The sequence below is a fragment of the Aythya marila genome (genome assembly GCF_965140915.1).
Source record: "Aythya marila genome assembly, chromosome: 16".
NCBI classification, from domain to species: Eukaryota; Metazoa; Chordata; class Aves; order Anseriformes; family Anatidae; genus Aythya; species Aythya marila.
This window is the reverse complement of record NC_139057.1, coordinates 1,667,342-1,681,251: the sequence shown is the minus strand read 5'-3', so window position 1 is coordinate 1,681,251 and position 13,910 is coordinate 1,667,342. Positions and strand designations below refer to the sequence as shown.

Below are 13,910 nucleotides of genomic sequence, written 5' to 3'. Positions count from 1 at the left end.
TGCACACGCGTGTGCACACACAAAGCTGCCATCAGCTCGCCACGAGGAGCGTGCTCAGGCTGGAGGCTACATTCATCCTGGACACCTTACATCAAAGCCTTGCTCCGCTGATGCATCCTGAGCACACCCGGGGCTGCTTTTCCCCCCCCCCCAAAAGTACTTTTTCTCCCATTAACGAGAAAAGGTAAGGAATCCATCCAAGCAGTAATTAGCTCAAGGAAAAGGGAGGAACAGGTCGTTAAAACAGAGGCAGTGACGCAGCCTGAGGCGGGCGGCACAGCTGGGGAGCGCTGGTAACCCGCTCCGGAAAGCTGGGGGGGCATCGCGGGACCTGGGTGATGCCCCCCCTGCCTCCAAGGCGCCCCCGTTACTGCAGCCCTGGGGGTGTGCAGCAGCTCTGGGGGTGTTTTTCCCTCTGGGGGCTCAGAAGGGCCGTGCCGTTCAGCATCACGCAGCGGTGGGTCGGGGCAGGGGGAGCTCTGGGGTCCCAGGGACAGCGAGGGAGGGGAGCTGCGTGAAATGAGGACAAATCAAGCTAAAAGTGCAGTTATAGGAGGGCGCAGGCTGCGTGCTGTGCCGGGAGGTGCTCTGAGGAGGAACGTGTGCTTCACTGCAGCAGCTCTGAGTGGGTTTTGTTGTGACCCCAACCCCGAGGTCCTCACACATCCCCCGGCAGCAGGAGAGGTCTGAGTCCCAAAGCACCACCCACCACGAGTGCCTCAGGACAGTAAAACCCCAACTTTGGATCTTTGGTAGGACAAACCCTTACCCGAGGTGGTTGAGACCCTGCTGCAGCACAAACGGGCTGAGAGCTGAGCAGGGGTGGTAGGAAAGGGGAAACCCAGCAATGCACCACCACTGGGGACAGCAGAACCGAGGTCGGCACCACGTCGCAGGGTTAAACCATACGAGACCACTCAAGGGAACTCACCGGGAACATTTATGGCCCCATGCACCAGGGCTGTGCTACCTCCTCCCGACTTCAGGAATCACAGAAACCTCCCCGCGGCTCTCGGTAACAGACTGGAGCACGCGGGTAAGGAAAGAAGCAGCCCAGGCGTAGTTCTGCATTGAAAACATTTATTTTACAACAGTGGTTTCAGATAACTTAGCAGTCTTTATTTTAGTTTATATTCAGACGTACGATACACAAAACTACCATGCTAGAACATAAAATAATTCCTTCTGCTGGAACTGCGGGTATGTACAGGAGCTCAGTAGTATCGAGTGTTACAATCCACAAGGTTCGGACAGCCACATCTACTTACATACAGTTCAAAGTATGGTCCTTTAGTAACATAACAAAATATATATATGTCTATATTATAATTGCTTCTCAGATGCATTCATACTTCGATTGTGTGTTTTTTTTTCTTTTTTTTTCTTTTTTTTTACAACTTTTTTTTGTTTGTTTTTAAAGACGGGCTCCCCCCACCCCGCCCCGCCCGAGGTGAAGTACAGTGCAAACGCCGAACGCGTTCCCTCCTGCCGTCCTCAGCTCCCTCAGGCTTCGGAAAGAGGCCAGCACAACACAACCCCGTGATGAATTCCTTAGCTCAGCGCCCTGCTCACATGCAAAATTAATATAAATCGCCTTGGATGAGCTGATAACGCAAAGCAAACGACCCACGCCCAGCCCAAAAAAAAAAGTGGGAGAAGGTGGGGACGAGCAGAGGAAGGAATGACAGCAACTGGCTCACGTGGCGCACGCCCGAACGAGGACACGGCGAGGCTCTGGGACTTGGCAAGAGGCAGAGTTCATCGACCACGTGGGACACGGTAAAGATTGTTTTCCCCTTCCCGAGCAGCACAGCTCCCTGCTTTGCCCACCACCTCTTTATTTATACAACAGGATCCTGCCGCTGTTTCACCAGGCACTCAAGCCAGGAGTTGTTTTTCCTGCAGCTGCAAGGAGAAAGCCCAATTCTGGCCACACAAAACTCGCACCGTGTGCTCATCTGAGAGCTCACAGAAGCACTTGGAGCCAAATTTCATGTGTTACCACCAAAGAAAAACCAGCAGCAAGTGTGAGGTGCACACCTGTTGTATAAATCTATGTATGTGCATATATACACACACAGTGCTGCGATCCAAAACCTACAGCGCGGGTTGGGACCTTGCTTTGTGAGCTCAGAAATCCACTTTGTAGAGTACAACGTGGTGAAAACCAGTATAGGGGGAAAAAAAAGAGCTGTTCTGTCCACCTCTAGAGATGAGGGTAGTGATCACGTTTAAACCACCCCCACGTCCCAGCCCACACAAGCCAAACCTATCCCCTTGCCCTCCTTGCGGCTGCTGGGTTTTATTTTGTTCCCTAAAGAGAAGCCCGAGCAGCAAAGCCCAGCGCCAGCCGATCGGGCTGAGGCCAAATTTGAGCAGATCACACTTGGTGGAAGCCGTCACCGCGCACGGAGCACGACCACGGGCACACAGCCACGCTGCTGGCCGCGGGGGAAAGGGAGCAGAGAAGACAACAGCACTCGAGAATGAATGGCCACTTTATAGAAGCGCTTCCTCTGTACACATACATACATATATATAGAGCCACCAGGCATTCCCAGCGTCTACCCCCTTGGAGCAACAAAATCAGCTGTGCACGGAACACGGGTGTTTCGTTTCCAAACGAAGGTTTGTCTTCCACATTTATGGCATCTGACTTGTGCAAACAGAAAACAGACCGACAGCTTCCCCCGTGCGGTTCCTTCGTGTACAGAAAGCCTCGCGGAATGGAACAGGGATTCGACAGGGATTTCCATCTTGCAGAGTCCCACACAGCGCTTAAAACCTCCGAACGCAGCGCGTGGAGCAGACCAGAGTTCTTGCAGGACTCGGACACGGACAGATTTCCTGCCCCTGAGTTAGCTATCAGTCATACTTTCAGGATATTTAAGCAGTTGGTGCAATGGTACGCTACAAACTAGATGATTTCCACAACAATACAGAGAAGCGGCATCAAATGATGAAGCGAGTTAAGTTTATACCGACCTTACACCACTAACACTTGCGCTGGGGGGTTATGATTCAGTGCTCTGATTCTAAGATTAATGCGTATTTAAACAGCATCCGGAATTATTAACACGAGGCAGGGGCCGCCAAGGGGCAACAGCCTCCCTGACTGCCTTGCGGGGATCTCCTGTTAAATATTATGCCAATATCCAGTTGCATCGGGTAGGGAAAACTGCAGCACAAAGACGTTCCCTAAACTCTCTGGAAACGTCAAGAACACTGAAGGGCACCAGACAGACAAAGGGCACAAACTACTGGAGAGAACGGGGTACCCCTCTGGAGTGCACAGGTTACAGATGCTCTGAGATGTGCCCCACTCAGAAAAAAAAAAAAGCACGCCAGGGTCCCTCGACACCACGCAGCGTAACTGCCTTGATAAACGGGACAGGACAGGATGGGAGGGCATCTCCCAGCGGGTTCCTGCCCGGGTTATACCTGTAGTGTTTGTAGGCTCTGAGAGGAAAGGGTTTGAAAGCTGCACTCCCCCTTCCCAGGGCACCGTCGCGGGATTCGGCGTTGCTCAGCTCGGTGCCAACGCCGCTTCCCGGCGCGGGCGCCTCCGGTCAGACCGCAGGCTGTGCAGGACCCGACTTCCAAGAGCATCACATCGTAATACCACTAGGAGCGCTAATATCTAAAGCAGTTTAAAAATATTACAAATCTAAAAATAAGACTAAAAAGGTACGATGGCTCTAAAACATCACCGCGTGGGATCGGCAGAAATGTACACCATTATCGGACACCACGGGGGCTTACAAAACCAAAAGTTATATACAGATAAATATTTAAGAACTTCCTACGTACATCACCAACAAAACGATACACGTGAAACTGCTGCAATAACCCTTCAGCAGCTCCAAGCGAGGGCGCAGTCCTCGTACCCTGTATCTGCAGGGAGTGTAGGGAGTCGGGCACCGCCAGCCCCGCACCGCCGACAGCCCCCGGCTGCTGTGCCGTGCTCAGGGCTCTCCTCACTTACCCGAAGCCACGAAGGGCACAACGAAACTCGCAGCAAAGCCAGCAGCCAGCCCTCGACACCCACGGAGTCGGGCTCTGGACGCGCTCCTCCCCGCGAGGAGGAGCCACAAAAGCGCTCGGGAAACGGGCGCTGAGCGGGGGGAGGCCGCGCTCCCGGAGCTGAGGTCTCAGGCAACTCGTAAAACAAAAAACTGCAACTTCTTAAAAATAACCAAAAAAAAATCCAAGCTCAAGCTTTCATTCGGGCGGCAGGCCGAAGAGAGGTGACAGCGCTCGGGTGCAGCTCTGGAAGGAAACATTCTGCACGCAAGCAGCGCCCGCGAAGCTGCTGCTTCAGCTCTGGCAGGGACAACGCAGCGCCAGCGACTTCAGCTCAGAAATGTGCCACAATTAACTATTATTTCCAACACAACTTTGCATTTACTAGGATGAAATTTGGCCACTTGGGAACGCAACTCCTGTTTGACGCGGGGATGCTCTTGTACCTTACTTCCAACGACAAGAAGAAGTGGGCATTGCCCTACCTAGCTTCTGGTTACACAATTTTAGTCTTAAAGCAGCAACGTTTAAATAATTTTTTTGTAGAGTTCAGGAAGAAAGACGTTACTATACAATAATATTAAATTCAGAGGTCTGAGGAGGAATACAGGCAAACTAAGACTGTTTCAGAAAACATGAATATTTGCCTAAAAACGCTTTTTCTCCTCATTCCCTGTGCCCGGGATCTCAGCATAGCTTCCCTCAGAGCATCTAGCAGCACTCAGACCAACCCTACACCCACAGAAACAACCAAAAGGAAAGCAAAGCAGCATCTCTCAGCCCAACGCCTCGCTAAAAGAGGACCCAAACCGAGCGGTTTCCCCTGGATGTCACCTCTTCCAAGCAGTGCAGAACGCAGATGAAGGCATCGCCTCCATCCTCCCTTTGCCCCACACGTCAGACCTGCTGCCAGCTCGCCCGCACGGCTTCCCCGCGCTGCTGCTGCCTCCTCGCACCCCAACGCCAGCCCTGGTGCACTCGCTCGCTCTCCTGGCCGCTCGCTGCTCCCCATCAGCTTTTTTTGGGGTGAAAAGAGGTGCCTGGGGGTTAAGGAACAGAAGCACAGTCAAAGCTTTTTGCTACACGCCCCGATGAACGCGTGGAGATGGGAGAAACACACGCAGAGCGCACGGGGAAAACAGCCTTCATCTCGCTCTACCCAGTCAATCGTATCAACTGCGCTCATTTAAAAAGCCAAAAAATCCCCCAGGGCGGTTTTGTTTGTTTAAGCTGACAACATCGCCTGATCCGCGTGGATTACAGGGGCCACTCGAACCAGCGAGTTCTCAGGTGGCCAAGAAGGCCAACGGCATCCTGGCTTGTATCAGAAGCAGTGTGACCAGCAGGGCTAGGGAGGTGATCGTCCCCCTGTACTCGGCTCTGTGTTCAGTTTTGGGCCCCTCGCTACAAGAAGGACATCGAGGTGCTTGAGCGGGTGCAGAGAAGGGCGGCGAAGCTGGTGAGGGGCCTGGAGAACAAGTCCTACGAGGAGCGGCTGAGGGAGCTGGGCTTGTTCAGCCTGGAGAAGAGGAGGCTCAGGGGTGACCTTATCGCTCTCTATAGGTACCTCAAGGGAGGCTGCAGCGAGGTGGGGGTTGGCCTGTTCTCCCACGTGCCTGGGGACAGGACGAGGGGGAATGGGCTTAAGTTGAGCCAGGGGAGATTTAGGTTGGATGTTAGGAAGAACTTCTTTACCAAAAGGGTTGTGAGGCATTGGAACAGGCTGCCCAGGGAAGTGGTGGAGTCCCCATCCCTGGAAGTCTTTAAAAGACGTTTCGATGTAGAGCTTAGGGATATGGTTTAGTGGGGACTGCTAGCGTTAGGTCAGAGGTTGGACTCGATGACCTTGAGGTCTCTTCCAACCTAGAAATTCTGTGAAATTCAAGCATAATCCAGGGTGCAATTCAACACCCAGAACCAGCACCGGGCAAAACCTACAAGGACAGCCAACGTGACGCCATTTTTTTAAGCTTTAAAATTGCTTTTCTTTCCAAGGAGTCAAACAAAGAATTAACTGAAGACCTCGAGCCAAATCACAACAACTGTCCTCAAGCCCACTCCAGAAAGTTTTCCTGACAAATTAGAATCTTTCACTAACCCACAACCTTTCCGGTCTGAAGGCCTATCTACGAGGCAGAAGTTAACAAATGTGCTCCTTATATCTCGTCAGTTTTCCTTTTTGGAACCTGATGTGGTGACAAAAGCATGCTTATTTGCAACAGGCGAGCAATAAACATGGGTTTGTACCACGAGCGACAGTAAAATCCCACTTTGCACGCGTTCCTCCCTCGGTATTTAGACTGTGTTGGTAACATTTTCTTCTACCCAGTGCGCTGAGCGTGGCTTCACATCAGATTTTATGTGCTCTATCGTTTCCAGCTCATGCACAGATGGAGTGAAAATAAATTCAGAAAGATTCCCTGGCAGGAGGGTACCCTTCATTCGCTGGCAGCTCCCACAGCCTGACAGTGCTTTTTTTTTTTTTTTTTTACCCCATTCGTAACGCCTGGACCTTAAAAGAGCAGCGGGAGAGACCTTCAAAGCACACCCCGGACGGGAGGCTGTAAATAGCCTCTGGACAGAAACAGGTGAGAAATGAAAAAGGGGAGATGAGGGTACAAAGAACAGCAGAGGCATTGTGATATAAAACCATGAGAGCAGAATTAACGAGGCTGTAATTAACTGCTAGAAGCGCCACACGTAGGCTTACTGGTAGCTGCTCTAGATCCCGGCTCCGTATCACCTAAACCAAGAGAATTAACAACAAAATACACCAGCGATTCAGCAGCGGACTAAAATGCCTCTTTAACAGTTAAACAAATCTCAGTCAACCACAGTTTCAAGAGAAGTATTCAAACATTATTGGCTTCACAACAGAACAGGAAACCTTTCAATGGTTTCCCCACAGTTGTTCCGAGGAAAAGAAAAACTGGTGTAAACAAGTCTAAATGCAAAACAATGTGCAAATTATACAATATAAACATCAAGAAAGGTGGTTTGTTCTTAAAAAGCCATTTAAGTGCTCCACAAAGATGCTCATGAGAAAATTAAAGGGCTAATGGATTATAAAAACACGGAATACCCCATTTGTCTCTTAGTATCTCAGAATATTAGAGAAAAATGTAAAAGCCAATTGTTATTATTATTATTATTTTTTAACATTTATGCTGTCGCCTACTGTCTGTATTTTATCCACTTGCTCTCAGTGAAAACCAACGAACCAGTTTCACTTTAAGATTCTCATGCATTCCGAAAAGCTGCACTATTTGGTCTTTAGCATTTCAGGAAAAGTCAAACCAAACCAGAATTGTGCTTGCAGTTAAAATCCCACCGCCACCACCAAAGAAACCCATTCACAGTTGGTTTTGTGACAAACTACAGCTTGTGATTACACTGACACTGAGGATAACCCTTATGCATAAAGAGGTGTTCATCAATTTACCTGTTCAAAGATTGGAAACTCTCCCTTCTTATTTTTCAAGGTAGATTTATTTAAGCTGAAAACCAGCATTAAAGAGAACTCCAGCTCTGCAGGACTGGCATTTTTTTTTTGGTTCTTGGCTTTGTAAACTTGCTTAAACAATGCAGGAATAAGAGAATTGGCTTGCTGCACCCAAATGAAAATCATGAACTTTTAAAGGTCTTTGACAGCTTGGCTGTATGAAAAAATGGTGGCTTCTGTGAAACTTTTTCTTTTTAAATCTCATTTTTAGGCCAGTACTACTGCTTAAAATGCAGAATGTCTCCCTCACACATATTGTGACAACTCAATACATTACACCACAGACATTTAACATAACTCCATACATGCTATAAAAAAAAAAAAAAAGAGAAAGAAAACATAAAACCGTAGCTAAACTGCTTTAAATACTGCATGCTACAGCACTTCACGTATCATCAAGATACGACACTGAAAGGTGACAAAAGGCTGAAGGGATTACAAAATATTCTCGGCAGGTTGGAAAGCTGCCTTCTTACTCTGGCAGAATTTTTTCCCCCTCCCCATTCTCTACTTCTAATGTTCATGATTCTAGTGTTGAGTTGGCCATGTAATTTTTTTATCCATTCTAATTACAGTGTTTCCTTAACTTAATTAAATCCATCAGTGTGGTAGCTGGGGTGAGAGTCAGCTGTGAGCTGGGTCGTCTCTGTGGCTGATGCTGGCTGTATCACAATAGGTGCGTCTGAGGCCTCTGAAAAGCAAAGACAAAAGGTTTAGCACGTCAAGCAGAAGAAAAAGCAGCGTTCTGTAGCGTGGCAAGCAGAAGGTCCATCTCCCTGCAACACTTTGATAACACAATTTTACACTCCTCTAGAGCACGATGAGGATTTATGGTCTTTCAGTCTGCACACACCACCATTAGCCTCGCAATAAATGTTCTGTATGTAGCTTTTATTTCTTTCTGCATTTAAGAGCAGCTGCTGCTCTCCCACCATTCAGCAACACCAGTTACAAACATCATCAGAGCACACCCAGGACACTACTGAGCAGGCTGGGGGTGCACGAGGAGCTGGGAGGGGACAGAAGCAGATGGGGGCTGCCATCACTCGGTCACTGGTCAGCAGTTGGTGAGCAACTGCCTTGTGCATCACTTGCTTTGTCTGTTCTTTTTGTTGTTATTTTAATTTCTTTCACTTTTTCCCCCCCTCTTTCTTATTAAGCTTTCCTTATCTCAACCCACGAGTTCTTTTACTTTTCTTTTCATTCTCTCCCCCTGTCCCACTGGGCGGGGAGCGAGCGAATGGCTCCCTGCTCAGCTGCCCGCTGGGTTAAACCACAGCAGACACCCATTTCTCCGAAGCTGAACAGACCCACGGGGACTTCTCAGCAGCTGTATTCCTGTGGTGGTGTTACCCGTGTAACCGTTTAAACTCTGGTGCTTCTTCTCCCCCAGAGACCTGTGCTGATCTCTCTTCAAAGCCAGCACTGCTCCTTAAATAGCCCACTGAGCACGAGGTCAGAGACCGATACTCTCTGAACATCAGTCATCCTACACTTGTACAGATCTCACAGCTTTTTTAAATTTATTTATTTTTTTTACCTACCCCTTTCATCTGACTGCAACTGTGCCTCCAAGTCCTCTGGAGAGACGTAGTATTCCTGTTCTTCGCCTTCAGGAGGTTTAGGTTTACACTTCCCACAGCAACAATTACAGCAGCAGCACAGACAGCAACAGCAATAGCAGCCTGTGATGAGCCCACAGAACACAAACAAGGCCTGCAGAGGACAGAAGATAAAGAAATGTTCATAATCTACGCCTACCATGCCGCGACCATTGAGTTTGTGAGACTTTGATATGGAAACTAGAGACAAAAAAAAAAAGTGATGTAGAGGCATAACATATTGGCTACGTTTTTATATTTAACCACCGTGAGGTATTTAAAATATGTGCAAAACTGGTGACAGCTATGAACATTTTCTACTGAGCTGAATACTGTCAGTCTGGTTCACTTGAAGAAATTCCTAGAAATTAGGTTTAAGTGGTCTGTGTTTTCTGCTACATCTACAAGATGACGCTGAAGCAAATCTGGAGTGAAATCCAGAGGCACAATAGTTTAGGACAGACTGGAGTCTGCATAATATCCCTGGCCCAGATTTACACTAGCTAGCCGACGTACAGATTGTCATGTACCTACAGCAGGGACTTACCAAGGCCGTAGGCATGGCTGCAAAGCTAAATCACACTGAAGTTAGGAGATTAGATCCTACCACTACCTGAGCAAACCAACACAAAGCCAGCTGAGCCCATCTGGGTGCCCATCACCACGAGTTGCAATGAGCAAAATGAAAATTTTCAGAGGTCACTGCCTAGAACTGTTTGAAAAAATCATCGTACAAGATAGCAAATCACTATGATTTGGGGACTTCACTTCCTACAAGGGGACAGAGAGATGGAGACAATGCTGGCAACATGGTAGAAAAACAAGGCATATTATGCTTAAAAATGAGTCCAGTAAAATAATTCCTTGGTGCTAACAGAAGACATCTATACAATAATTATTTCACCTTTAAAAAAAAACTTTAGAAGTATTTGTGAAGAAACATGCAGTGCAATTTGGTACACTGTGAGACTCTTCCACTGTACAAGAAACAATGATTGGCAAGTGAACAAATAATCTGGAGTCTGTGAAATCACAGTTAAAAGAAGGTTAAATTACAAGGTGTCAGAGGTTCAACAAGTTCCAGAAGTAAAAGCAAACACCATTATCAAATGGAGCTCTTCAAGGATTTTAAATGTCAATCCAGAATAACTTCTCCTTGCGCTTTTATTTACCTTTGCCCACCAGCTGGATAGGACGAAATACGTGTTCACATTTTCTTCACCAAACTGCTCTGCTACATACAGACCCAGAGAACCATACTTATCATAAATGTTTCGCTTCGTCGCATCGGTCAATATTGCATGTGCATTATTGATCTCTTTAAATTTTTCTGCTGCCTCTGGATTATCAGGGTTTTTATCAGGATGATATTTCAATGCAAGTTTCCTGCAGAAAGCAAAAAGAGTACAGATTAAAAAATGGGATTTGTGTTCCCCATCCCCACCACCTCCTTGTTCCATAGCCTGCCACTCAGAAGAGGTTTTCAAGTCCCCATTGAAAGTATCTAAGCAGCCCTGGTTTCCTTCATTTCTGATTCACTTCCCTGTTGATAACAAAACACTGCTGCACTGTCTAGCTTAATTTGCAGGATTGATTTCAGACTGCTGGATTGAATCCTCAGAAATCCACTGGAAAAATTCAGCACAATGAAGAAAAGAAGAAAGCACTCCTTTCTACCCCTCAGCCCCAGCAATTTCCACCAGTAGGTTTTCGTGCTGCTGAAGCAAAAACCAAGCTAACAGAAGAAAGAGACACCGCATGTTTATGATACAGTATCAAAGAGTAAATATAAGCAAGCTGCCACAACTTATCTACAGAGGTGGAACACAAAAATAGAACAGACAATCACTTGTGGTTAATTCACCAGTTCCTGTGCAGGTACAAAATAGATTTCAGTTCAAGTCTTGCTAGAACAGAACTGGCTTTCGAGTTTCGAAATATCAGGAAATTTTAACGTACCTCCCCATATCATCTGAGATCTTACAACTAAATGATAGCGGTTTACAGCACCCAGAGGTCACAAAGGATAGCACAAAAATCCAAAAGTTTAAGGACTGATGAATTTGCAAGTTCAGACACGGCCCAAGCAGTGAAAGAAATCAGTACTGGCCAAACACCTCTTTAAAGAACACAGAAAAAACACTGCTTGGCCATTTGAGCCATTTGTGCTCCAAAGCAGAAAATGATTTGGAATTCTATGCTCACCACCACCAAAAAGGCACTTGTCCTCTGGAGAAAATGACCACAAGTTGTTATTTAACAAACACAAAGAAACCTGCAGACATTTACCCGTGACAACTTTGAAGCTGGGCAATATTCAGATAAAATATTTGTGCAAGAACAGGTCTGGATGCACATACACAACATCAGAGTTCAAATAATAGAACAAATGTGCACTTGAAGCATTTTTATACTGTGATGATGTTGTGTGGGAAGGTAACATCCAGGGCTGCCAGTAATGCCATAGGCTCAGCGAGGACTGAAGCAATCACAGTTTTTACAATTAGAGGGAAGTTATGTAAACTTAAAGAGGACTTCGCTACTATCAGGTTGCAATAGATAAATATTTTTCATTTCCCATGTGCACACAGATTCCGTAGCCCACAGGCCAGCAAAGGACATCCCAGATCAAATGGAACAAAAACGAGGTGGCCAGTAAAAGAGGAGAGGCAACAAGATAAGGTGACATTTCAGATACACATTAAGCAGCTACATTCCCCCTTGGATCCAGTCGAGTCCTTCCTCCAAAGGAAAAAATGTTTGCAGTTTTTACTCCCATGAGTGAAGTCATTTTCTGGTCACCGAGGCTAGGGGATTACTGCCTCAAACTTCCAGTTAGAAGATTTTAGAAAGCCATAGCTAATTCTGGATAGTTTGTCTGCCTAATTTATTCATGGATTTCACTCTGTAAGCACTATCAGTATTAAAAAGTGACTTGGAAAGGGAAAAAGGGTTTGGTAAATGTTGAGAACTAGAAGAAAACTTAGGTATTCTCAAGTAAAGATTTCTACTGACCCCTAGTGTAATGTTACACACACTGCCACTTGTCAAATAACACGACCGTACGTAGCTCATGCTTAAGGTAAAAAAAGCACTTGCATATAAGCAAGTCTGAGGGGAATGTGGGAAGATAGGATGGTTACAGGACTTTAAGTTTTTACTCGGTCAATGTGAAGCCACTTCACATGTCCAATTTTAAGAAAAGAGGTAAAAAAAAAAAAAAAATCCTCTTTTAAAACTAACTCCACATAAAGTCAGAAATTTTGCATGTAATTTTAGAAAGAATTGTCAGGCTCCATCCTTGTTTACATCTTCAGTCTGCACCTCACAGTGTCAGAACTAGAAGTGATGGATAAAGGTGCAGGACTGCCCAGCTGTGTTCTCTAAGCCAGGCACAAAGCTACAGAACGTAAATGAGGAGTTAAACTCTGATCCCAGCCTTAAAACCTGGTTCAACTTTCAGATAAAGAACTTGCAGAATGATACTGCACATTTGAGAATTTAACTTGCTATAAAGAACATTTAGGGATCTAACAAGTCTTGTACACAAAGTCTAGGCACGGTTTCAACACAATTTTTAAAAGAAACCACGTGTTTTCACCTGGTATCCTTGCAAATTTTTCTTGCAAACGTTTTAAATAAACCAACTTGAGCCTATACATAAATACCACATCTGTTGAACACTTAAAAAGCTATTTGTGGTATCAGGCAACAGGTGTAAGACTCAAACCTTTACCTGTATGACTTTTTAATATCATCAGAAGTAGCATTCTTGTCCAGTCCTAGCACATGGTATAACGATTCTCCAGAGGTAGACAGCGAACGTTGCCTCTGGTCTGCCATCTTAACTAGCCTGAACAGAGGAGTGGTCCCTGGAAAAAAAAATAAAAATTAAGAAATGCTTAAACTAAAAAGAACAAAGACCTTATTACAGAAATCAGCCTTGAAAAGAGAGGCTTCAGGGTATGAGAACTGCATGTGAAAATTCACCTTGTAGGTTTTAAGGGGCGTTGAAGAGAAAAAGCTCTTAATATATGTGGAAGTTAAAAAGTTTCAAAAAAACCCAACAGTGAATTATCAGTGAAAACTGCTACACCTTCAACACAGCACCAGGTCCTACAGAATCACCGGTGTATGTTCTCAATTCCACTCTTTAAAAAAATAAAATAAAAACCAACAGCTGAAGCGGAGCTACAGGTATGTCCCACATTCACATCCCTAATGCTGTTCATCTTCTTTGTCTGAATGTTATTTATTCATGACAACAGCTAGAAAAATAACTGGACAACAGCGAGGCTGCTGTCACGCTGAGGCTGCCTTTTTGCACCACAGGTGCACGGGGTAAGCACAAAGCTCCGCGTCCATCTCCCCCCTAAGAACCAAAATCTGTGAACCGACCATTTAACTTGTCTTCTAGATAAATCACACTACTGGAAAGCGACAGCCTCCTGCTCTAAATTCAGATGTGCAGACCTCGGAGGCCTCCCCGGCGACACGGCGCAGACAGATATGGATACGCCCTCTAACATCCTTAGGAGATTAGCATCTGCCGTTCTTTAGCTGCAGAACTGCAGCGAGGATGAGCATCGAAGAGAAGACTATTGGCTATTTTTGGATTATGTCATTACAGCTAGCCCACACCAGATTATGTAGACTTTGAAAAAGATATTTAAAGCACCAGACTTTTCAAATTTAACCCTTTGTCTTATGTAACAAAGTTAATAACTTCAGCTTTTTTAAATGCTACCTAAAAGAAATACTCAAAGATCTGTCACTGCTTGGTT

The 13,910-nt window shown here is 46.1% G+C and overlaps 1 protein-coding gene across 1 annotated transcript; it reads right to left on the bottom strand.

The window, feature by feature from the left end:
* Window positions 1–1,070: 1,070 nt before the first annotated feature.
* On the bottom strand, window positions 1,071–13,041 carry DNAJC5 (DnaJ heat shock protein family (Hsp40) member C5). Its single transcript, XM_082773302.1, has 4 exons — window positions 12,863–13,041; window positions 10,299–10,512; window positions 9,070–9,241; window positions 1,071–8,216 (listed from the first exon to the last, which is right to left on the bottom strand). Exons 1-4 carry the CDS (start codon window positions 12,967–12,969, stop codon window positions 8,113–8,115), a joined length of 597 nt encoding a protein of 198 aa, XP_082629428.1. The 5' UTR covers window positions 12,970–13,041; the 3' UTR covers window positions 1,071–8,112.
* Between the last annotated feature and the right edge of the window lie 869 nt (window positions 13,042–13,910).

Bases quoted from the DNA above. Each gene is read 5' to 3' on its own strand.
- DNAJC5 (XM_082773302.1), bottom strand. From the start codon at position 12,969: ATGGCAGACCAGAGGCAACGTTCGCTGTCTACCTCTGGAGAATCGTTA. The intron at 10,513-12,862 runs GTAAAGGTTTGA...TGCTTTCTGCAG, and splicing joins GATATTAAAAAGTCATACAG to GAAACTTGCATTGAAATATC. The intron at 8,217-9,069 runs GTAGGTAAAAAA...TTTGCTTTTCAG, and splicing joins GTTGCAGTCAGATGAAAGGG to AGGCCTCAGACGCACCTATT.